Source organism: Marmota flaviventris, chromosome 9, assembly GCF_047511675.1.
Source record: "Marmota flaviventris isolate mMarFla1 chromosome 9, mMarFla1.hap1, whole genome shotgun sequence".
In the NCBI taxonomy this organism is placed as follows: Eukaryota; Metazoa; Chordata; class Mammalia; order Rodentia; family Sciuridae; genus Marmota; species Marmota flaviventris.
Window position 1 is genome coordinate 96,899,499 of NC_092506.1, and position 25,292 is coordinate 96,924,790.

At 37.0% G+C, this 25,292-nt stretch overlaps 4 protein-coding genes and 1 non-coding gene across 12 annotated transcripts in view; 3 read left to right on the forward strand and 2 right to left on the reverse strand.

The window, feature by feature from the left end:
• Dlat (dihydrolipoamide S-acetyltransferase) overlaps positions 1 to 351 on the forward strand; it is a 35,468-nt gene extending 35,117 nt beyond the window's left edge. For both annotated transcript variants that reach the window (XM_027930567.2, XM_071616700.1), the window contains exon 14: positions 129 to 351. In XM_027930567.2, coding sequence (XP_027786368.2) covers positions 129 to 258 — 130 coding nt within the window. In that variant the 3' untranslated portion in view covers positions 259 to 351. The remainder of the gene's footprint in view (positions 1 to 128) is intronic.
• Positions 352 to 4,350: 3,999 nt separating this feature from the next.
• Positions 4,351 to 4,423, forward strand: Trnaa-ugc (transfer RNA alanine (anticodon UGC)). The gene has a single exon. It is a non-coding gene; the product is annotated as a tRNA-Ala (tRNA).
• A 504-nt stretch (positions 4,424 to 4,927) lies between these two features.
• Positions 4,928 to 12,410, reverse strand: Pih1d2 (PIH1 domain containing 2). The gene is made up of 6 exons (XM_027930529.3): positions 12,137 to 12,410; positions 11,124 to 11,328; positions 10,382 to 10,505; positions 9,616 to 9,861; positions 8,951 to 9,216; positions 4,928 to 5,264 (listed from the first exon to the last, which is right to left on the reverse strand). Exons 2-6 carry the CDS (start codon positions 11,298 to 11,300, stop codon positions 5,130 to 5,132), a joined length of 948 nt encoding a protein of 315 aa, XP_027786330.2. The 5' UTR covers positions 11,301 to 11,328; positions 12,137 to 12,410; the 3' UTR covers positions 4,928 to 5,129.
• Positions 12,328 to 23,628, forward strand: Nkapd1 (NKAP domain containing 1). 6 transcript variants are annotated; one of them, XM_071616704.1, is made up of 7 exons: positions 12,329 to 12,512; positions 13,265 to 13,426; positions 14,045 to 14,121; positions 15,980 to 16,080; positions 18,813 to 18,962; positions 19,716 to 19,769; positions 20,871 to 23,628. In XM_071616704.1, exons 3-7 carry the CDS (start codon positions 14,053 to 14,055, stop codon positions 21,376 to 21,378), a joined length of 882 nt encoding a protein of 293 aa, XP_071472805.1. In that variant the 5' UTR covers positions 12,329 to 12,512; positions 13,265 to 13,426; positions 14,045 to 14,052; the 3' UTR covers positions 21,379 to 23,628. The 6 variants fall into 6 exon arrangements, with proteins under 6 accessions (XP_027786333.2, XP_071472805.1, XP_027786331.2 ...); XM_071616705.1 differs by lacking the exon at positions 12,329 to 12,512 and adding an exon at positions 12,523 to 13,058; XM_027930532.2 differs by lacking the exon at positions 13,265 to 13,426 and having other exon boundaries at positions 12,328 to 12,512; positions 20,874 to 23,628.
• On the reverse strand, positions 23,544 to 25,275 carry Timm8b (translocase of inner mitochondrial membrane 8 homolog B). 2 transcript variants are annotated; one of them, XM_027930533.2, is made up of 2 exons: positions 25,105 to 25,241; positions 23,544 to 23,941 (listed from the first exon to the last, which is right to left on the reverse strand). In XM_027930533.2, exons 1-2 carry the CDS (start codon positions 25,186 to 25,188, stop codon positions 23,774 to 23,776), a joined length of 252 nt encoding a protein of 83 aa, XP_027786334.1. In that variant the 5' UTR covers positions 25,189 to 25,241; the 3' UTR covers positions 23,544 to 23,773. The 2 variants fall into 2 exon arrangements, 1 of the variants encoding a protein (XP_027786334.1); XR_011708602.1 differs by having other exon boundaries at positions 23,859 to 23,941; positions 24,954 to 25,275.
• Between the last annotated feature and the right edge of the window lie 17 nt (positions 25,276 to 25,292).

Below are 25,292 nucleotides of genomic sequence, written 5' to 3' on the forward strand. Positions count from 1 at the left end.
AAAAGTAGGTGGAAAATAATAATATTACTTGGGTTGGATTATAGGGTAGGAATCAGCATGTGGGTGATTGCTGGCTAAAATCTGTTTATTGCTTTCAGAGTAACTAATAATATTTTTACTCTTTCTAGATTTGATGTGGCTAGCATGATGTCTGTTACACTGAGTTGTGATCATCGAGTTGTGGATGGAGCAGTTGGAGCCCAGTGGCTTGCTGAGTTTAGAAAGTACCTTGAGAAACCTATCACCATGTTGTTATAATTAACCCAAGAATTTCTGTATTCTCCCTGGTCACATTGGTTCATTCTTATTGAGATATTTATGTTATTAAACAGGTGGTTGTTTTAAAGTTAACCAGTTAATTTTTGAGTCTATCTAGATAAATTATTTCTAATGGGCATTACTGAAATTTTTTTTAAATGCCAGTTATACCCAAATATTTACACATTTGGTAACTAAACACCAGATTTTAATCTGTGTACTTTTAGTCATGGGACATGTGGCCTAGCCTGAGGATAAGTATTTCTATAGGAGATATAGAATAGGTAGAAACCTGGTTCCCTAGAGACAAGTAACCTGAGTAAAACCTTACAGTTTTAAAGAGAAGTCAGGAAAATTACTTCTCAAGAGAAAGATCTGAACTGAATCAAGCTTTATTTTAGAATTTTTAACACTGGTTCAAAATTTTCTATTATATGAACTTGGTTTTGGTTTATCATTCATGGGAAGGGTATAGAACTTCAGGGAAAATAGCTGAAACTTTAAGAGTCCACATTTTTTTACACCTCTTCACTGGTTGGTCTTTATTTTTCTATGAATCTCTAAATGAAATGATTTTCCCCCTCTTACGATATAAATATAAATCATTTCTTGGTATAAATGAGAATTTATGTGGGTATTTATTTAAACAACTTAAATGTGTAATTCTGAAAGTAGAATTCTATAGTTACTTCCAAATAAAAGAACATGCTTATAAAATTTTAATACAATTAAGAAGTTGTGGAAGGGCTGGGGATATAGCTCAGTTGGTAGAGTGCTTATCTCGTATGCACAAAGCCATGGGTATTCAATCCCCAACACCACCAAAAAAAGAAAAAAAAGAAGTTGTGGAGGTAGAATTTTCTAAGATTAACTGAGAGTTGATTGCAAGTGAACTTAGTTATCAGGATTTATTATTCAAATAACTGGAAAACTATGAAATAATTATGGAATATATACGGAATAAGTGTACATATGTAAAATATGGTTACTAAAGTTGGATGTGTGCCAAACTCCATTTATCAGCAAGTCCTGTCTGAAAAGAGAAGGGATACACTGGTGATTTGTTTAGAATGCTAAAAAATGAAGCCCAAGCCAGGCACCGTTGTTACCCTTGTTGTCCCAGCTACTCAGGAGGCTAGAGGATCTTTTTTTTTTTTTTTGAAGAGAGAGAGAGAGAGAGAGAATTTTTTTAATATTTATTTTTCAATCTTTATGTATGCCAGGTGAACGCGTTACTGCTTGAGCCACATCCCCAGTCCTTGTACCAATCTTTATGTATTTATTCACACATTTGATAAAAATGTCACAGTTAAAAGTGAAATCATTACAATGACATAAGTTAACTCTACAAAGTCAAACTGCTTTTAAGTCAGAATATGGGGCAACCACAGCTGCTTAGCACCTGTGCCTACCCAAGCAGGCATGCTCTCCCTCACACACCCACTCACACTGGCAGGCACTAAGTTCGGAGGTTAATAACCCAGGGACTCTTCCCTGGCTCCACTAGAGGATCTTTTGAGCTCAGGAGTTTGGGACCAACCTGGACAATGTATTCAGTCCCTGTCTGAAAAAATAAATATAAATGATGTCCAAAACAAAATGATAATTTGTTTGGATAAAGTAAAAATGGTTAATATAGTCGTTTTTTTCCCTACCCTAGCATTGTCTCATGTAAAATAAGATAGCCCTGAAATCCTATTTGAGAGAAAAAATTAGTTATGGCTACCTTATCAGTCTAAATACTTTTTTCAACTTTATTATTTTGCCTTTCTCTTGGAGAGGAGGAGGATATGCTATCCAGAACAATAAAAATGAATTGGGAACTTTATCACAGTTCCAGACTTTCTATTGAATTGACACGTTTTAATAAATGTTTGGAATTATTTATTATAACTACTTAAAATAAACCTGACCAGTGCTTCCTTGTATATGTAATATGTGCAACTATCCCCTGAAATTTGCTTTAAGTATTTCAGTGTTGAATCTGTTTCTGAATGTTCATTTATTATATGGTGCATAAGTGATACTCTATATATTCCTCAAACATTCACCTTGCTATATTGTTATGAAAATAATTCAACATATTATTCTGATTTTTCACAGTATTTAGTAATTTCAGGTTGAAGATTATGCAAAAAGAACAAGTTTATCACAAGGGACCAAAATTAGTATGAGCCAAATTTGGTTCAAACAAGAAATTTCAAAGATAATTTATTCTTTGCTAATGCTTATGGCTCTGTTGTTCCCTTGAAAGAAAAATAAAAAGTTCCCATATAATAAAAAGTTGTTCTGAGTTAAAAATTAATCTCAGCTATAATCTAAATCTGGACTCAGTATATCTATCTTACCAGAACTAAAAGAAGAAAGCTAGAAAAGAAAAAGTCATGGATTTTGGTTTAAATTAGATTGTTTTAAAATTAAACTTTGTTTTCAATGTGTGTGGTCTAATTTTTCATCTTTTGGGAATTTTTAAAAAATGATTTAAGTTTCAGTGTCAGCTATATACTCATAAACTCTCAATACAGATAAATTGGTAAAGGTCTGAGTTTAGGAGGATAGCCAAGTCTTTAAGCTTAAGAAGTTACTGAAGCAGCCTGTGTTCAGACATGGTACTTATTATCAAAATGGAAAGAAAGTGAGATCTGGCTCTGTTTAATAATTTAGTCTCAATTCTGAGGTTTGTGAGTTAAAGTTATGGTATCCTGAAGCATATTCTATAAAAGGAGTAACTGTGTGAGAGACAATAGGAATATGTTGCAAAGGAAAGTCATTACCTATTAACGCATGAGTTGGAATATATGGGGAAATCATAATCACTACTGATAAGGGACCTAAAACTAAATTTGTAGAAAAACTTACTCTTTAAATTTCAAATTTTGAGAAGAAATGGAAGAAATCTTTTTTTCTTTTTATTTGTTCCTTTTAAGTTTTATGTGACAGTAGAATGTATTATGATATACATAACATGGAGTATGACTTCCCATTCTTGTAGTTGTATATGATATGGAATTATACTTGTTATGTATTCATTCATATACGAACATAGGAAAGTTATGTTGAATTCATTCTACTCTCTTTGCTATTCCCAACCTCCCTCCCTTCCCTTCATTTCCCTTTGTCTAATCCAGTGAACTTCTATTCTTCCCTTCCACCCCCTTATTGTGTGTTAGCATCTGTATATCAGAGAACATTTGGCTATTGTTTTTTTGGGGATTGGCTTAACATGGTAGACTCTTGTTCCATCCATTTACCAGCAAATGACATAATTTCATTCTAAAAGAAGTCTTAATAAAGGGGTTGAGGTTGTGGCTCAGTGGTAGAGTGTGAGGTGCTGGGTTTGATCCTCAGCACCACATAAAAACAAACAAATAAAATAAAGGTGTTATATCTTAATAAGATTCAAATTTAAGCCAGCACATATTTCATTATTAATGCCCTTTCTGGGAACATAGTGCTTTTTTGTAGGAAGGAGGAGGCAAAAGTATTTTTCTTAATATAAAATCCATTAAGAATGAGTGATATTTAAGAAACTATCAAGAATGTAAATTTAACATTGTATTATTAAATATATTAGCTGTTGATATGCATTTTATTAATGAATACACAGATATAGTGATGCAACAAGCACGTGTGTACTGAGTGCAAAAGGAGAGATTCAGTCAGTTCCTTGTGGTTAGGAGGATTTCCTAGAAAATACATTTTGACTGTTTTTGTAGAAGAAAAGATATGGTGAAGGCATTCCAAATGTTTTGAGAAATAACAATTTAATAGGTTTGTTAATTTTAGGGCATGATATCACTGCTGAAACTTTTCAGAAGATAAATTTTTGTATTGCTAATAGAATTCAAATCCAGGCCAGGTTTAAGAAAATTATATTTGCTTAACATCACACAAATTATTTCTTTTATCTATACAACATTAGTTTCTAAAGTTAAAGGTTTTAAAATTTATAGACTTTGTAATAATTAAAGAAGCTGTTTTATCTAGAAAAGATGATTAAGGAATGTTCAAAATTTGATGTGCATATTGCTATATCAGATTGTATCTGACACCTTAGATTAATGGAAGTTGAAAATATATTACTTCAGGGCTGGGGGTGTAGCTCAGTTGGTAGAGTGCTTGCTTTGCATGCACAAGGTCCTGGGTTCAATCCCCAGCATCACCACCACATACACACACACACACACACACACAAATGTACATTACTTCATTTCTGGGGAGAAAGGTACTTTTCCTAAAATCAACTTTTTCCCTCAAATTAGAGATGGATCTATTCTGCTTATGATGAGCAATAACATCATTACTATTACTGCATCACTGTATCCATTAACAGACAAGTCCATACCTGATATTAAAAGGTCTGATTGGATGGCTGTTTAACTGAAGTACACAAGTTCATAGATGCATAGATTTGGGTATTATATTTGGCCCTGTATCTTTATTGCTGGAGGAAACTTTACTAAAGCCTATCCTGGTTTTAGAAAACTTTGCACAGTCTGGTAGTTTTTCCTAATGTAAAACTTTGCTAGAGATTTTAAAAGAAATTTTTTCAAGCAGTAAGACAAGATTTCCTACATGCTATTTGGAAATAATGAGAATTTTCCCCCAAAATATTTAAGTTATTAAGGTCAACTCAATTATTTTTAAAATAAGTACCTCATGGATTCACTGTTTTTAATAGTTTGGCGTTGATGACAACTTTATTTGAGAAGAAAAAGTGAGTGAAAAATAGATAAAACAGCTGAAGGCAAAATGTCAATACATCAAAGTGACCTCTTAAAAATATGTAATTAATATTTAAACCACTACCTCTTTATCTATAATTTACATGACTTATAGCATTAAAAAATCCCAAACATAGTGCAGCTGTTTTATACCAGTGGCATCATGATCATTAATGTAGATTTCTCTTTGATAAATTTTGCAGTAGTCATTTCAATATTAACAGATTCTGGAAGATTCAGATGTAATCTGTACTTTTCAGAGACCTCGATCAGTAAATCATCCTAAGAATAATAAATTGAGAGATTATTAAAAGGTGAAAATAGAAATATTTCCTGGTTAAAGTTTATGCTGTGGATTTTGCTCCCAGTTATTCACTTCTATAAGAGGAGAATCACTTTATTGCCATGTGACTTATAATGAGCAATAAAATTTCTGATGTAAATTCCTGACATTTTGAGATTGTTATTGCTGCTCAGTATGTCAGATGTTAACTGATAGAGTACTAGAAGTAGGATATTGCCATACTAAATTATGTGGTATTGTTTTAAGAGTCAACCAGAAAACAGCAAGGAAACTTACTTGGACTTGAAAGATGTTTCACAGTGATAAAGCTCTTAGTGAATCTATCATGATCATTTGGAAGACAAATAATATACCTAATGAATTGGTGGATTTAGATGAAATGGGAAGTAGAATGTTAGCATCTTAGGTTCCTTAAAATATTTCTTTATTCCTTAGCTCCCTAGTTCATTGTTTTTCATGATCTGTTGGGAAGTATTTTGCTATGCAGTATCCACCTTGGCTACATCTTAAAAAGAATATTTTAAAATACGCCATTCTTTTTTTGGGGTCGGGGAGCTACCCAGGATTTCACTCAGAGGTACTTGACCACTGAGCCACATCCCCAGATCTATTTTGTATTTTATTTAGAGTCAGGGTCTCATTGAGTTGCTTAGTGCCTTGCTTTTGCTGAGGCTGGCTTTGAATTTGCAATCCTCCTGTCTCAGCCTCCCAATCTCCTGGGATTACAGGCATGCACCACTGTGCCCTGCTAGAATATGCCATTCTTATGCTCTGTATTTCACAAGATATTACAGGAAAAATTAGTATAGAAAATAATTGCGCAGTGTTTCAGTCAGCTTTTTTTGCTGCTGTGACTAAAGGATCTGACCAGAACAACTGTAAGGAGGAAAAGTTTATTTGAAGGCTCACGGTTTCAGAGGTCTTAGTCCATAGAAGGCTGGCTCCATTCCTCAAGGCTTGAGGTGAGGCTGAACATCATGGCAGGAGAGTATGATAGAGGGAAGCAGCTCACATCAGGAAGGGGAGAGAGAGACTCCACTCTCCAGATACAAAAAAATATACCCAAAGCCACGCCCCTAATGCCCACCTCCTCCAGCCACACCCTATCAGCCTTCAGTTACCACTCAGTTAATCCTTATCAGATGATTAATTCACTGATTGGGTTAAGACTCTCACAACCCAATCATTTCTCCTCTGAACTTGATTGCATTGTCTCACAAGTGAGCTTTGGGGGCATCCAAACCACAACACCCATGTTGCAAGTAGAACTGAAAGAGAATACATAGAATAGGAGCCCAAAATTTCTAATAATTGAAAACTGAAAAATTGAACATATTTTTGTTTTCAGCCAATAAAGGATAAAAATTGAGAAATTTTTATTAACAAAGCCTGATTTTGACAGTTTAGAGATAAGATTAAATCACAGATCTTTATGCCTGCTGTTAAAACCTCTTGAGTGGATTAAGGTAGACTTCAGTAAATCCTTTCATTTGGCTAAAATGACAGCAATTAAGTCTCAAGAGATAGGTTTTGAAACATGGGCATGTCTAAAAAGGAATTGTGGGTGTGCACTGAATGTAAGCAAAACAAAAACAACTTGGACTAAAAGGAACTGACTTCAAAATTTTAAATATCCTTTGGGCCTCTGACACTTCATGAGCAGGTCAGGCTGAGAAAGCTGCTCAGCACACGAGAAAGGCATAGTCTATAATATTTAAGATACAGCCAAGGTGGATAATGGAGAAGGAAAAAAAAAACCTCCTGCATCTGGAGCTGAAGATCATGAAACTGGGGAGCTAAGAATATCCTTCACCTTCACGTAAAGGGCCTTCACAGGGTTTGCCTACTAGTATTTCAGAATTGCTGTGCACCAGGTAACATCAGTGAGTCTCATTTTTCCCATTTCTGAACTTACACTGTAAATTATGGCTTTCCTCTCCCCATTCCACATTATACAGTGGATGGGGCTGGAGGAATAAATAACTTGTTATGTCTTCAGGCTGTGATTCAGGAGCAACACAGATTACAATGGCAAAATCCTGTACTTTAGAGCCTGATACTGGGAATAGATGTGTTTTCCTTGAGCAGAGGAACAAATATCTGATCAGGGTAGAGTGACAGACTGTAGGAATGTTTCCAATTATGTGCCTTTTTTTTTTTTTTAAATATTTATTTATTTATTTTAGTTTTCAGTGGACACAACATCTTTGTTTGTATGTGGTGTTGAGGATCGAACCCGGGCCGCACGCATGCCAGGCGAGCGTGCTACCGCTTGAGCCACATCCCCAGCCCCTTATGTGCCTTTTTTTTTTTTTTTTTGTACCAGGGATTTAATCCAGGAGCCATATCTCCAGCCTTTTAATTTTTTTTTTTTTTTTTTTAAATTTTGAGACAGGGTCTCCACAAAGTTTCTGCGGCTGGCTCTGAACTTGTGATCCTCTTGCCTTAGGCTCCCAAGCTATTGGGATTACAAGTATGTACCACTACACCCAGCATAAGTTTATTCATACTTTTTTTTGTGTGGTGCTGGGGGTTGAACTCAGGGCCTCATGCATGGTAAACTTTACCACTGAGCTATTTCCCGAGTCCTCAATTATCTGCTCTTTATAAGAGAATCATTCCTGCCAGGGACTTCTGTCTTTACCCAGTCTTACTGATTGGAAGATTTGGCCTTGTACTTTGGCTAATGCAATGCAATCAGAAGTGATCCATACTGTCTGAATGGAAGTTTTAGCCCCATTGCATGGGTTACCATTTCTACTTTTCCTCTACCACAAGAATGGAATATCTCAGATGGTAATTACTCCATCTGGATCTCAGAATGTGACAGACTCATGGAGCAGAACAGGTATAGCTGATAAACCTGAGCAAATGGTAAGCCCATGAAATTCTGAAGTTCATAACAGTGAATGCTGACCCTCTGAATCTAAAGGTTCTGCATCCATGGATTCAATTTTATCTTGGACTGGAAATGTAGAATTCATTGGAAATGATGACTGCATCTTTATTGAACATGTAATAGGCTTTTGTTCTTTTCATTATTTCTGAAACAAGATAGTTCAACTACTTGCTATAATTTGGATCTTAAGTATCCCCCAAAGGTTCATGTGTAAAGGACTGCTCCCCAGGGAAGCAGCTAGTGGGAAGTAAGGCGGTGGAACCTTTAGAAGATAGGGCCTAGTGGCAGGTCTTTATGTCATTGAGGCATGCCCCTGAAGCAGACTGGACCTTGGGTACTTTCTTTTTCCCTATCACTATAAGATGAGTGGTTTTGCTCTGCTACATGCTCCTGCTGTGATGTGCTGCCTTGCCACAAGTCTAAAAACAGGATCAATTGATCATGGATGGGACCTTTTGAAACTGTGAATCATTCATTTTTCTTTGAAAGTTGATTATTTCAGGAAATTGTTATAGTAACAAAGCTAATGCACAACTACTTACGTAGGATTTCCATTGTATTAGGTTTATAAGTTATCTAGGGATGATTGAAAGTATATAGGAAGATGTGCATAGGGTACTCCCATAGGTTATATACAAATTTAATATAACTATATCATTTTCATATAAGGGACTTGAGCATCCTTGAATTTAGGTAACTGTAGGAGTTCATGAAAACAATCTCCCATGGATATCTAGGGACTACCATATTACCTTCTGAACTTACCTCAGAAACGCTAAGGTCACAGAGAGACACTGAATTAATACCAGGTAATTCAACTTTTAATTCAATTTTCAGAGGTTTCTCATTCTGATCCTTCACAATTTTTAATTCATAGACTGGTATCTTCATCTCCACCTGTATTTCAGTACTAGAAATCTCTTCTATCAAACGTCCCGCTTTGCCTGAAACTTGGTCTTTGGGCAGTAGCAGCTGAGGAAATTGATCTGGATTGCTCACAGTACTGCTTCTTATCTGTCCAAGACTATGTTCTTTATGAAAAAAAAAGGAGGAGAGATAAAAATTACAAAATGCTATCAGGTTTGAGCTGCAAGGTATGTATTGTTAGCTGAGATGGAAGATAAAGCTGCAGTTAAATTAGTTTAGGAATATTAAGCCAAAAGAATCTGGGGATGTAGGTCAGTGATAGAAGCCTTGCCAAGTATGGGAGCTCCTATGTCTGCTCCCTAGTGCATCCAAACAACAACAAAAAAAATCTGGTTGAACAATTTAGAAGTCTTCATGGATTCTTTAACATTTCTAATATCTAATTTTTATATTTTTCTTTTAAGTTTCTCATCATTGAAGACTTCTAGATTGCAAAACATACACAGGTTGCAAGAAAATTTTAAATCAAAAGTTTAGATTTTGATTTATATTCATCTACTTACCCTTTCTCATTCTCTCTTTTAAATCTGTGCATTCAGCCTGTATTCCCATTAGATTTTGTTTTGTTCTTTGAATGCTTCCTTTTATTCTGAATTTGGTAATATGGTAAGTGTGTGAGAGAGTGAATTGGAGTTGTTCTTCAATGCATTTCATAGTCATCTTTACTAACTGATCTTTTTTCACTTGGTCCTTTTCTGTTGTCTGGAGAATATCAGGATTGTAGGCAACATCGATGACTGTATAAGTATCTGTGTGTAATTCAGAGGGTATAAAGTGAAGATAAATTCTTTCTCTCATGATAGTGTCAGGTTATATATTAAACTATATTCCCAATAAAGTCTGTATTTTTCAGATCCAATCACAATAGCATTATATACACAAAATTCCAATGAAGGCATTGCTTAGCATCTTCATATGGGTTAAAAGTGGCTCATATTATTAGGAAATTTGAACAGTGTTAAATTTGCATGGTAATTCATTTGTCATTAATTATGTTATTTTTTTAATATTTATTTATTTATTTTTTAGTTGTACACAACACCTTTATTTTGTTTATTTATTTATATGTGGTGCTGAGGATCGAACCCAGGGCCTTGCACGTGTTAGATGAGCGCTCTACCGCTGAGCCACAACCCCAGCCCTGACATTAATTATGTTATGATCAAATAAAATATTTTACTTGAAATACCTTTACCAAGTAAACTCTGATCCATGCTAATTCCCAGTAAAATTTTAAAAATATGTTTTCTCTCCTTTAACCCATTGTACCTGATGTCTCAGAGATGTCTTCTGGTCTGCCAACAATTAGAGGTACTGGATGAGTGAGTGATTTGGGAGCAGGGATCCTTTTCCACTGACAAAGGTTGATAAAAAGCATTTTTTCTTTTGGTTTCTGGAAAGCAAATAATTTTGATGTCTCAAAACCTTAAAAATTTAGTTTTCTTAACTTAGGTTTTGATAATATCCTCAAAGCAACTCACAATAAAGCTGGAAGAGGGGGAATTTTAGGCACTAAGTCATTCCATGTATTAAAACCATGTTTGATAAATTATACTTGATTTTCCCAAAGCTCTTGACTTTTTCAGCATGAATCTAGCTGCTGTTCCCTCCCAAAAAACACTTGACAGCAGAAGGGAGAATTTATCTAAGTGGTTGATCTAGGTGCATTTGACCCCATTTCACCACTTTACATCTTAAATAAGTTCTTTATTTGAAAAAGATTCAACTTTACAATTCTCTATTAAATCACTACATCATCTTTTCCTTCTAGCAGAAAAAGTGACTCATTTTGAGATTTCCAAAACATATCAAGTATGAATTTCCCATTCTTACTCCTTCAACACAATCTTCCACACTATGTTCCATTTTCTATTTAAAAAGGCAGATTTCATCAAGTTTTCTTGTATGAAAATAACAATTGCTAAGGGTAAGGTATTCATTCTTTGGTTATTCCAGGATCATTCATTCATTCAAGACCTCCCCATCCCTAGCACTAACTCTACATACATACCAGCATCCTGGTCTGTACACAGAACTGTGGTTCTGGGCCAGCACATAGCTGTTTTCCCTCGTTCAGCTCTTGTTCAATAAAGTTTTTATAGCCCTCAGGGTCATTTTCAGCCAGATCGTCTAGAAGGGTCCAGAACTGAGTAAGCTGGGTGAGTAGACCTTTTGAGGATGTCTTCATGATTGATAGTAAAATAGGCCTCTAAAGCCTGTGGAAAGATATAACTTAAAGAAAAATCTGTCTGTGTAACTATTGACTTATTTATTTTTATTAGGGGAGGGGGAACTCATCAGGAATTTTTTTGGTGAAGTTAAGGTAAGCTAACCTTAACACCTGTGTCTAAAAGATTGTGGCCCAGCACGACTTTATCATTTCCTTATTCTACATCCCTTCCTAAATTCTTAAGTTGACCTCTCAGATAAGGCCTTACCTCTACCTAGACCTTCACAAACCCTAAGTGAGCATAGCAGTCATCTTCTGTCTGGGTTTTCTGGTGATCTAGGTGATCCCAACACCTGAATATTGGTTGACTGGAGCCTCCCCAGTACTGAAATAGACAAGTTTGTGTGTGGGGTAAGGTCCACATGAGATCTTCTTAATCCTCAGTGTAGTTTAGTGGTTAAGATCAAGGACTCTGAGCCAGTATGCATAGATTCTAATCTTAATTCTATCTCCTGCTAGCTATGTGACCTTGAGTAAGAAATGTAAATATGTCTCTATTCTACTCAAAATGAAGATAACTCCTATCTCTGACAATTAATGTCAGGATTAAATAATTAGCTCCTTAAAATACAGAAGCTGGAACACTTGGTAAACATTACATAAGAGTAATAATATTTCTATCTCTTGAGATAACCCTCCTGGTCCCCCTACCCTCTTCCTACTGGAGAGGTGTCTCATAGCGTCCACAGAATGAGGAAAAGAGGAGGCTTCGAGTCTTTGAATACTACATTAGGGTTAGATTAAATAGACAACCAAACCCAACGAACAATCATTCCAAAAGCTTGGGAACCCACCTCTTCTCTCGGTTCCTAGACTAACCGCGACGCCTGTTACCACGGTAACCAGACGGTACAACTTGTAATTAAGCCCGGGAAGCTCCAGCCAGAGAAGGTCTCTTTACATGCAGTTCCGGAATGTCCCCCTTGTGGTGCCGGGCTTGCACTTCAGCTGGACCAGACCGGTGTTCTCTTCCAAGAAAGCGCCTGCTTCCTTTCCGTAGGCGTCGGCCCCTAGAGTGCCCAGGAAACCCTCCCAGAGGGAGTCTTGGGTCTCCGATAGGAAGGAAAGATTTCTCGCGAGCACGACTTCCGGCCTGGAAGGGAAGCCTCCTCCTTTTTCTCCCAGATCGCTTCCTCCCCCCACCCCCGCCACGCGAGGCTGCGGCGCACGGTATGGGTGTGTTTGTGTGTATTTGTGTGGGGCGGGCGTTTGGAGGGAAAAACACCGGGAGCTCCAAGGCCGCTGGGGGACAGGGACCCCGGTGACAAAGATGGGGGTATTTTCTCTGTTTTCTACTTGGAAACCTCAACCCCCATTTCAAGCACCCTAGACACTTTTGGGGCCCAACGGAAGGTCGTACCCATCCCAAGCGTCTTCATCCTTTCTGGGGAGTGAAACCCTACTCCGGGGGGCTATCCCAGCAGAGTGTGAGCGGGGCATGCTTGGGTCAGCCCGGCGGTCCGGATTCCGTACCGGCGCTCCCTCTGGTCTCAGTCCGGGAGAGAGATCTGGGCTGGGGGAAGGCAGCCGTGGCCTGGGCCACGGGTGAGGGCAGAATAACCGGTGGGAAGGCTACGTTTCACGAAGGACTCGGGTGAAGCTGCAGAGCTGCCTTTGAGCCCTGACTCCTTGGCTTCCTGGGTCGGAGGAGATCTTGTAATGGAGTGGTTCTTCGTCTCACACTAACAAGATGCCTGATTTCCTCAGGATCGAGGGGTGAGTGAGCGTTGGGGTGGTTACACAAAGCCCCTGCTAGCTGCACATGTGCATAGCTTTGTCATCTAGTTTTTGGAAACTTCCATACAGAATAGAAAATAAAAGGCCCCGAATTAAGAAATTAAACCCATCTTTGCATTTGATGTTTTTAGGCATCAGTTTTTGTTACTGTTGACTTTTGTGGTTTCTGACACTCTTAAATCTAGGTATTTGCTTCATCGCAAACTAATTTTGGGATTCGAGATTTGATTTCTAAACTGGACATTGACACACATCGTTTGCCTGGGATTATGAGGCCTGGGGCAAGTTACGACTTTTTAAGGGAACTTCATCTACAAAATAGGAATGGAGATGCAGTCGGCCCTTCGGTATCCTCTGTTCCGCATCTTCGCGTTTTCGGGTTCAACCAACAGCCAATTGAAAATATTGAGAAAAAAATTGCCTCTGTACTGAACCTGTACAGATGTTTTTCTTGTTGTTATTATCTAAAGAATACACTTTAGCAACTATTTACATTGCATTGTATTAGGTATTATAAGTAATCTAGAGATGATTTAAAGTATACAGAAGGATGTACATAGGCTAAATGTAAGTACTACTCCATTTTATATTAGAGACTTGAGCATCTTTGGATTTTGATATCTTCAGGGTCCTGGAACCAATCCCTTGTAGATACTGAGGGACAGCTATTTGCCTTATTAAAGCGTAGAGTTGTGAAGATTAAATAAATCTGAGCCTATGAAAGCACTTAATTTTGTGCAGTCTTACAGAGTTTTAAAGGACTTTAATGTGCATTATTTCTTTATATCCTTATATTAATTGTGATCAGATATTTCTTTCTTTTAATGGTGAAGGAAAAACTATTCCTCAGGACCTTTGACTTCTAGTTCAGTGATCTTTCTTTTACCTCATACTTCTTTATAAAATTTAACAAAAGATGAGACAATCAAAGAGATTATTAAGTGTTATTTATTTATTCCTTTCAGATTGAAGAATGTCTCGGGTTCCATTGGGGAAAGTCCTCCTGAGGAATGTCATCCGGCATACAGATGCTCACAATAAGGTGGGAGGTACATCCCAGTCATTGCTCAACTCTTAGCCCATGTAGTATACTAAGCATTATTCTGGCACAGTTGGGAAGTACCAGTATGAATCAATAGATAATTACAGTACAGTTTGGTAAGTACTATTTAGTAGAGACAGTTACAAAGTGTGTTAGAGCACTGAAGAAGGAATATTGAACTCTGCCTTGGGAAATTAGAAAAGTTCCTGCAGAATGAATGTATTTGAACTGCTGATATTTTAACTGGTTCTTGATGAATTGCTATAATTTTATTTGATATAAAAGATCATTCTGAACAGAGTATCATCTATGGAAACAATAAGGCATGGGCTGCAGCCGTAGCTCAGTAGTAGAGTACTTTCCTAGCATGTGCAAAGCCCTGGGTTCAATGCCCAGTACCACCAAAAAAAAAAAAAAAAGGGCATGAATCACTTGGTGTGCATCTAGAAAATAGGGAATATAGTATTAGATAAGATCTGAATGGCAAATTAGGGTTAGTTTGTGATGTTTAGAAATTACACTTTTACCTCAAAGCAATAAAAAAGCCTTCAAATATTTTCAGCAGGGCATGACATGATTATATTTGTATTTTAGAAAGATGATTTATTAACTGGGTAGGGAATAAATCAGATGGGAGAAACAGTAGAGGGATCATTGAGGAAATGAATATAGTGTTCCAGGTGAGAGATGATGAGGGTTTGAATGAAAGCAGTGACTGTGGGGATCAGAAGAGCAATTTAGGAGATACAGTCCAAAAGTCTTGGAGACTGATGGGATGATAGTGATAAGAGTGGAATCAGTGTGTGTGACTAGGTAGATGATAATGATGGTCCCATTAATTAAAACAGGGAACAATAACAATGAAAGATAAATATGATGAGAACTTTATTTAGTTTGGTTTTGACCATTTTATAGTGTGGGGCTTACAATTGAAAGTTTGAATTTGGAAGAAAGGAGAAAAGTTGGGAGTGGACATAAATGAAAATTGATATGTAGATAAATGATAGAGGTCATAAGAGTAGGTAGATAAGATCACCTAGGAGAGTACATATAATGAAAAGGAGGGGCCAAGACCCCTAGTTTAGTGTTCTTCAGTAAATTGTACCATTGGTTTTATCATAAATAATACCACTATCAGATCACTTGAGTTTTTAATTGTGGGTGAGGTTATAACTGCTACTTATGCTGATGTGCAATTGTGTTAACCTACTTCTAGTTGTATGGGGGACTTAAGATTTGAGAGTGGTAGCTAAAAATGATAAACCTAGCACAGATTTAAAACAATTATGCAGGAGAAATTAGAAATAAAATGTGTTCTTGTTCGTGGGCAGTTGTACTTTGCTTTCTAGGAAATTCTCTAGCAACCATACTGTTTTTGTTTTTGACAAGAATTATAATGTCAAAAGAGTCTTGGCTTAGAAATTTTAGTTTTTTTTTTTTTTACTTTCTCTGAGCTTTTGTTTTTTCTCAGTAAAACGTAATAATGATACCTGCCTCGTTTTCCTCATAAAGTTGCTTACGAGTCAATTGAGATTATGTAGTTAAAATTATGTTGTATCTTAGAAATTGTTGTTATTTGTTAATTGCAGCACAATTGTAAAATTGGTAGGGTAGTAAGTCTGATTATGCAGGGGTTAAAAAGTTCTGTTGCTGTAGAATTCTACATACTTGAGATTTCATCTATTAAATTGTTCAACCACTTTCTAGAGAAGCCAGAATTTATTTTCTAGGTGCCTGATCATAGTCCAGTCTGTAACCTATAATTAGTGCAGACTGTATTTTCAGATACTTTTCTGCAATGTAAAGTGTTATTTTTAGTGACTTATTTTTGTTTCTTTCCTTTTAAAAATAAATCTAGATTCAGGAGGAGTCAGATATGTGGAAAATAAGAGAACTAGAGAAACAGATGGAGGATGCTTACCAGGGGACGAAAAGGAAAATGTTACCCAGCAGTTCAAGGTGAAGTTGCAGCTCTGAGAACCAGAATATTTCTCATCTTCTTAATAATCATCAACTTTTGCTTAAAAATATTTTGATATGTTAAGATAGATAAATTCAGTCATGTGAGTTATATTAAGCCTTCCCTTTTTCACAAATCTACACCCAAACATAAAGATAATGACTATGATCCATATTCCATATGCTAGACACTTTGTATTTATTTGCCCTTTTTTTTTTTTTTTTTTTTTTTCCAGTGCTGGGGATTGAATTGAGGGCCTCACACATGCTAGTACTTATTCTAAAATTTCTTACTCCTACAGCTGAGCTACATTCCCAGCATTTTTTTTTTTTTTTGAGGCAGGGTCTTGCTAAGTTGCCAAGGCTGGGCTTGGACTGGAAATCCTCCTGCCTCTGTGTCCCGAATTGCTGGAATACCAATCCTTTTCATTTAATTTATTCAAGTTTATTTTGTGGTACTGGGGCTTGAACCATATCAGTGGGCATTCTACCTCTGAACTAAATCCCCAACCCTTTGTATCTTTTATTTGAGAAAGGTCTCACTAAGTTGCCAAGGCTGATCTCAAACTTGTGATCTTTTTGCCTAAGCCTCCTGAATCACTTGGGTTATAGTCATGTGCCACTATGCCCAGCAATACTTATTTGCAATGGAAAACTTAAAAAAAAGTTTGGCTGTGGACAGTTGTAAATACTTAGGGTCGTAGATTCTGACCTTGTCTAATAGTTTTTAAACTTACAGTTTTCTATTGGAATCTTTTGGTCATTTAATTAATCAATCATTTCATTTCCCTTTAACTTTTCATTCTTTCAGCCTTTTTCTTTGCTCCGTCTACTTACTGTCTTTGCCAGATCAATAGCTTTCCACATTTCCTTTGTAATAATTTTGAGTATGAATGTGAAGGATTATACAAGCTTAGTTTTCTTTTATCTGTGGAGGTATAGGAATGTCTGAGGAACTTGGAACATCTCTTAGGCTTCACTCATGCCTGTAAGTGTAGGAGCTATGTTTAAGAGAAATGAATATAAAGTCATAATTCTGATTTCTAAAGCTTTTTTGGGGGGTGGTGGTGGAAATTAACAGTTAATAATGAGATATTTAAGGAGAGTATGTATGCCTATGGAGTATGTGGACTTCAGTGTATGATTACCTATGTGTGAATAGCTTCAAGTAAGAAGTATTTAGGATGTACATGGGAAAAAGACAGTCACAATATAAATAAATATCTGCCAGGGTTTTTTTTTTTTTTTCCTTTCTGAAGGTGGTCCTTTGAGAATTCAGAAGTAGAGTTAGTACAGGTAATGATTATTTTGTACTGGTTAATTCCAAGTGGCAATCCACAAATAAAACGATTTCTCTTGGAGTAGACTTCTCCTAATGCTGTCATGGTGAATGAATGGTAAATCTTTTTTTTTTTTTTTTTAGTACTGGGGATTGAACCCAGGGGCACTTTACCACTGAGCTACATTCCTATCCCTTTTTTTATTTTGAGACAGGGTCTCATGAAGTTGCTTAGGACCTTGCTAAGTTGAAGTCCTTCTGTCTCAGCCCCTAGATTTGCTGCAACTGAAAGTGAATAAATTTTAAAACAATCTTTTTAGGGACAAGAATTCTGATAATGTCATTTGCTGTTCTGTTCCTACCAGCTAGAACAGTAGTGCCTGGCATGTAGGAGAGCCTTAAACATTTTTAATAACTCATGAGGTGGCTTAGTGGCTGGTTAGTGGAGATTGTAAGCAGAGGCCAGATCAGTGGTTATCAACATTTTTTCCTGCCCCAATATTACCATGGATTAGTCCTTATTCCCATTGTTACTATGGCCTTATTACAGCAAGTTGCTGATTTGCAAGAGCAGGAGGTGTATTTCAGAATCTCTAGAGTAAAATGTCCCCAACTGCGATTTTGCTGTGCTTCTCACTTTGCATGCCCTCCTGGTGAAGAATTAGTGAGTGAGCCTACAGCATGACACAGTCCAAAAATGATTTCATCTATACTCTATAATGGGAGTAGTAACAGTCAAGATTTGTTATTGTTTATATATGTATAACCACACACACACACATATATTTTGTGGATGAACCTTTTTATTTATTTATTTATTTTTATGTGGTGCTGAGTGGTTGTGAGCCACTGGATTCAATTCTGAGCCACAACCCCAGCCCTAAGATTTGTTGTTGGCCTTTACAAATAAATAGAGTTTTGTTAGCTTTATTACAATAACAACATACCTGAGATGATTAATTTCTAAAGAGAAAAGATTTATTTTGGCTTATAGTTTTGGAGGTTTCATAGTAGATTGGCACTATTGCTTTGTGCCTGAGGTGAGGTAGCTTGTCATGTCCAGAATGCATAGTATAGCAAAATTGCTCACTTCATGTGCAGGAAGCAGAAAAGGAGAGAATAGGAAGGACTGATTTCCCTTATTCTCCTTGAGGGCACACCCACCAATGATCTAAAGACCTTCTACTAGGCCTCATCTCTTAAAGGTTCCATTACCTCCCAATAGTGTCATTCTGGGGATCAAGCCTCAACTCATGGGTCTTTGGAGGACATTTCAGATGAAACTGTTAGTAGAAATGAACAGATAATTTCTAATACATGTTATTTTTATTTTTTAAACAATATTTGGTTGTTTTTTTCCTCCTCTCAGCCTGTTCTGTGTTTTATGCATGATACTTCATAAAGTAACCATACAGATTGTTTTGAAGTCTAAAAGTTCTGTTTTCTTCTGTAGTCGGATGCGTAGTGATGGTTTTGATGAAGAAAGTCAAAGAGACTACTGGAGGCCAAAGAATGAAATTGCTGGGACTCTGGAAGATGATTTTCTGAAAGCTAAATCCTGGAATAAGAAGCTATATGATTATGAAGCTAACATGCCAGACAGGTTTGTGATTAATTTTTTTATAATCTTTAATGGTATTTGGCCTGAGAATATGTACTTGAGAATTAGTGACCTAACAAAAACCTGGTCACAGGTGTTTATAGCAGCTTTGTTCATAATTGCCAAAAAAGTAGAAACCCAAATATTTCCTGATGAATTGATAAACAAAATGTGGGATATCTGTACAAGGGGATATATTTTTGGCAGTAAGAGGAATGAATTACTGATATGTACTACAACATAGAAGAACCTTAAATCTTATGCAAGATGAAAGAAAAGCCAGACACAAAAAGTGACATGATTTATTTTTACATGGTATGTCCAAGATAGGCAAATGAGTAGAGATTGATAGCAGATTAATAGTTGTCATGGGTTAGAGGCACCACATTTTGAAAGGGCAAATTTCTCGGTATGTGAATTATATTTCAATAAATATTTTTAAATTGCTGTTATTTAAGAAAATAATTGCCCCAATGACATTATTTTTTGGGAAAAGTGCTTTTTACCTAAAGAGCAGTATCTTAAAAAAGAATGGATAATTCTTTTACAAATGGACAGAGGAATCCTTTGTGTCTGAAATGATAGTGTACAATACAGAAAATGTAGCTATTACTGAGCTATAATAAGGATATGGCTGTACTATATGTCTATTTTCTTTGTCCCATGTGTATGAATGTGTATATATGGCATAAATTAATCTTTTTGATTTCCCAAAATGTATGCATTGCTTTAACAATATAATGTGTCACCTTACAGATGGGGTCACAGTGGTTATAAAGAATTGTACCCTGAAGAGTTTGAAACAGACAGGTAAGGTAATTAGGTTTACTGAAAAAGAAGTTGAAAATTAAGGTAGCATAAACAGTCTATATTATAAATTGCCTTCCTAATTTTTAAAAATATTTGCCACTGAAAATGTAGCTAGAATTAGGTGTGGTGGTTTATACTTTTAGTCCTAGCTATTCCGATGTTTGAGGCAGTAGGATCACTTGAGCCCAGGAAGTGAGACCAGCCTGGTCAACATAGAAAGCCCCTATTTCCTGCCCCCACAACAACAACAACAAAAAGATTTGGTTGGGAGGCAGTCCCTATTTTGTCTGTTTTTGATTGATATTTGGCATATTTGTAAATATTTTGATTTTTATATATAATAGTCCTTCCCTATGTATGGTAGATGTGTTCTAAGACCTGCAGTGGATGCCTGAAATCTCAGATAGTACTGAACCTCAAGCACTATATTACTCTTTTTTTTTTTTTCCTGCACATAATACGTACCTGTAACAAACTTTTTATCTTTTATCTTTTCACTTAAAGGAAGCATTTTATGGCTTCTCTTTGGTATATCTGAACTGCCAGCATCACTACTCTTGTGCTTTGGGGCCACTGTTAAGTAAAATAAGGTTTACTTGAAATAAGCACTGCTGTACCATGATAGAGCTGATAACCCAGATGGCTTCTAAATGACTAAGGGTTGGGTAGCTGGACAAGGTGATTTGCATACCAAGTGGGACAAAGAGGGACTGTGAGGAATTTCATCATACAACTCAGAATGGCATGCAATTGAAAACTTGTGAATATTTATTTCTGAAATTTTCCATTTAGTATTTTTGCCCTATGATTGGCCAACAAACCACAGAAAATGAAACCATGGATAAGGGGAGACTGGTGTTTAACTATTCTGTACAATATGGTACAATATTAGAATTTTTATCTTCATTTTAAAGATGAAACAAATACTCAATGTAAGTGTGTAAGACTCATAGTAATCCTTTGTCAAAATTGATTTAAAATTCAAATGTTAACAATTTCTTATCTAGAATGCAGAATATTAAAATGTTTATGTGTACCTTTTCTACATAAAAGATTCTGGTTTTTTTTTTTTTTTATTTGTTTGTTTTTAACTCTTATTAGTAGTGATCAGCAAGATATTACCAATGGGAAAAAAACATCTCCCCAGGTAAAATCATCTACTCATGAATCCCGCAAACATAAGAAGTCAAAGAAATCTCACAAAAAGAAGCAGAAAAAAAGATCACACAAAAAACAGAAGAAAAGCAAGAAGGAAGCCACAGATGTAACAGCAGATTCCTCAAGCGAGTTCTCAGAAGAAACTGGGGCTTCTAGTACCCGGAAAAGAAAACAGCCACATAAGCGCAAGAAAAAATCTAGGAAAAAGTCTCTCAAAAAATCTGCTTTATTTGTAGGGGCAGAAAGTGACACTTCCCAGTCAGATGATTCAGCATCCAGCAGTTCTGAGGAGAGTGAGGAAAGAGACAATGAGAAAACCAAAAGGAAAAAGAGAGAGAAAAATGTCCATATCCCCGTAGTTAACAATGAAATACAGGAGAGGACAAACAAACGCACAAATTGGAAAGTGGCTACAGATGAAAGGTCTGCGGAGAGCTCAGAGGATGACTAAATGGGAAACATTCTTGTATTTCTCATTTGACTCTGGTTATTTACAGCTCTTACACCTGGAGTTTTGCCAGTGACTCCTTCAGCACAGGGGGTCTGAGGTCAGAGCTGTCTTGTGCCATCTATATGTTTTGACAGACTCCTGTCTTCTGTTTTGGCCTGTTAAACTTGATCCCCTTTTCTTGTTAATAGGGAATCTGGTATTTTGTTATGAAGGTTTCTTGAAGAGATTATTTTTTTGCAATTAATCACATTTAGTGTAGAGGACATATATAGTAAATTAAAGAACCCAGAAAGCTGAATCCAATAATGACCTGGGTACACCAATTGGAATGTTGAAGTTGGGGAAACTGAGGGCTAAGATCAAGAGGGATTGATTGGAAAGCAGTGTTAAGTAGAATGGTTTGATAAAGCAAACACTATGTTTATACAGCAGGTATCCTAACTGATTTGTCTTCAGCCTTGGTGCTTTGATCCTTGGGGTTTTTTTGACCCCACAACTGTGGTCTGGTTTATTTAATGAGAAAATGGCTTAAGAACAAACTGTTTCATGTTAAGATCCAAAGACAACTGTTAAAAGAGAGTCTAGGGTTTTCCCAAATTTCCCTGCTGGACAGGATCTATAGCTACACTTAGTATACTTGTAACACATGGTAACTTAATAGTAAATGGTTTTCTAGTTCCATTGCTGTATATTGCCTAAACAGACTTGTGTTCAAAATTATTTCTTCAGTTGTCATAACATCTACCAAATGGGGAAGAATTAGGAATTAGTTATGCTAATAATGCTCTGAAAGGGATTCAGGGTAGCAACAGCCATCTAAATGTCTAAATATTGTCCCCACCCCCAAGTCTGGGGATTGTTCCCAAGGTCTTATGCATGCTAGGCAAGCACTCTACCACTGAGCTATACTCCCAGCCCTTTGTCATCCTTGTTCGTTTCTAATTCTAGTAATGAATTTAGATTTTCCCTGAAACTAAGTTGAATCAGTTCCAAAATGAAACAGGCTTCTCAGGGACATATCTACTTCTTCCCACTCTGCCTTTTTGAGTTAAAGCACCAAGTAAAGACCACATTATTTCTCTTTGCCATACTGTGATCCCTACTATGTTATTTCTTCAGAAACCAAAATATCACTGAGAGAAGGCTGGCAGAACACAGGTGAATTTTTCATTATGGGAGAAAAGGTCAAGTGGCATATTGTCATTTTCTTCCTTATTGTCACTTTATGAGCTAAGAAAAAGGCTTAAAAACTCAAGACTTTTGGTCTTAGTTCTGCCATTAATCAGTTGTAAGTTCTAGAGCAGCTTAAGTTAATCTCCCTGGCCTTTCCCCATGTGTAATAGAGTACTTCATGGTAGCATGACAATTTAAGACACCAGCAATAGAATACAACTATGATGACATTCCATGAAGTTTATTTTATAGTTCTAACTACTAAAATTAGTTCTCTTTATGGAACAATTTCTAATAAATGCTTGGTTTTAAAATACATGGTTGGCCAGAGGTGCCCTATCCTTTGATTATGAGTGGGTGCTACCTTTTGGGATATTTATTTGAAATACTAATACTTTGGTACTCAGTTGTCAATGTTCCATGGTATATATTTTTTGTCCTTGGCATAAGTGGAAACCTAATAGGGGGGGTAAGAAGAGTCTTTTAATTACTACCTCTTAACCTTCTTGGAGCAACTGAAGTCTTTGTTGGAAGGAGTTATTAGTGTGTATTTTTTTAGCATTGTTTTGTGCTCTTAAGTACTGATTGAAAGCACAGATTTGGGAAAATGAGCCCAGTAGAATAAGGCACCTCCAGGAAGTTGGCTCTTTGGGTCTTGACCTTTCCCTCCTACCATACTAGCAGGCTTATCTCTTTCCCAAGGAATACATATTTTGCCTGTTTTTTTTTTCCTTTCCATGTTTTATCTTTTCTTGGTCAAGTATAAGCAATAAAGCTGTTTTGTTATTCATCTTTCAACTCCAGATTCTCTTCTATGCCTTAAGCTAAGACTTTGATCTACTTCCAACCCTTTTAACTATGGCTTAGGGTGGCTCTTCAAAACCTATCATCTCCTATTTGCACTACTAGCCTTGGAACATGTTTATTTCTATTGTTCCTGCCAGATATCTCAATATTAAATCCTAAAATGAAATTTAAAGGAAAAAAAAAAGTTGGAGAATTCATGTTTATTGAATAACTGGTGTGATACAACCTGGAATTTCTGAATTCCAAATAAATAAAATTTCACTTTTTGAACATTCGATCTGTTACTTTTTAGCACCAACAAACTTGGTAACAGCCTGATGCTGACTTGACAATCAGTTGACAATTCCTCCCCCACTTGCACTTCAATCTGCTTAATAACAAGTCCACTGCTTTTGTCATTTTCTTAAGGGGTGGCCTACTGCCCTCCTTTCTGTACAATCTGGGCAAACCGACTGGTGATGGCAAGAGTAGTGTCAATGAAGCGGTCCACACAGCTAGAGAGACAATTTTCAGTTCGAGAGTCTAGGCGATTCCCTGGCTTCTCCACACATTTATCCCAACATAGCTCCATGAAGTGGTGCACCTAAGGGGGAAGAAAAATATTAACCATTGGGGTTTGTAGATAACCCTAAGTGATCACTCTCTTACTTCTTTATTTTCAATTTCCTCACAAAACCATCCTTTCAACCAATGAACCATGGGAAATCACTTTGGGCTCTTTGTTACATGTCTCCACTTGGCCCAGATCCTCATCCCTACAGATGGTAAATTCTCAGGTAGTGCTAATACCTTCTTTAATATCCCCCAAGGCAGCCAGCACAAGGTAAAAACAGGAAAGTAGCAGCACTCATTCAGAACCTGTGCCCTGAAGACAATGTTAGTTCTTAACATTGTGGGGGCCATGGAAACATTAAGAATACGGATTCATTCTCCAGAAAAAAATGCATATATGGGCACAGAAAAAGTGTGCATTTTCAGAATATTCAAGACCCAAAAATTTCTAACAGGTTCTTGCTACTCTTCCTGCATAGTTGCCTCCTCCTACTGCCCAGCAAAAGGGACAAAATAAACATTTACCCGAGGTATTATTGAGAGGCTAGGTACTAAATAACTCTAATTATAATGTCCAAGGTCATGCAGCCAGCAAAGGCCACGCTGGGGTTTGAATCTCCCCTTAAGTTCTCCAAAACAAAACAAAACCCTTGCTTTGCAATGAATTCTTTTTTTTTTTTTAACATTTTTTTTTAGAAGTAGTTGAACACACAATATCTTTATTTTTATGTGGTGCTGAGGATCGAACCAGGGCCTCACACGTGCTAGACTAGTGCTCTACCGCTGAGCCACAATCCCAGTCCTGCAATGAATTCTTAAGAGCTGAGCTTTCTCCAATAATGTTTTAGTGCCCACTATTTTCAAATACATTATCGCAAACGATCTTCACCAATCCACAGAGGCAGAAAGCGACAACGAAATCAAAACAAAGTGGGTGGGTGTCTCGCCTCCTGGCACGTGGCCTTCAAAAGGCAGAGGCAGATGGGAGCCCACACGGTCCCCTGGCTGGTAAGGATCCCATGCTTTTAAGTTCTATCCCCTACCTGAGCACTACTGTAGGGGACCGGGTCACAGCCGGGATCCAGCTTCCAGTTGCCTCACCACTTCGTCAGTAATACAGAGCTCCACGGGTCCGGGACCTGTACTTCACCTTCCTTTTCTTACAACTCCCAAGGCTGATCCCGGCCCTCTCACCTGTGCAGTGAACTGCGCTTTCTGCTGTTCAGCGGCCACCAGGCGCTGTAACTCCGCTTCGTCCGCCTCCCCAAGCTCCGCCATTCTCAGAATCAGACTCGGGTGAGTGAGCGTGCGCAGTGAGTGCGTCAGACTCCTATTTCCGGTTCACTTAGCGTTTTTCTCCGCGTTTCCTGTGGTCGTTGTGG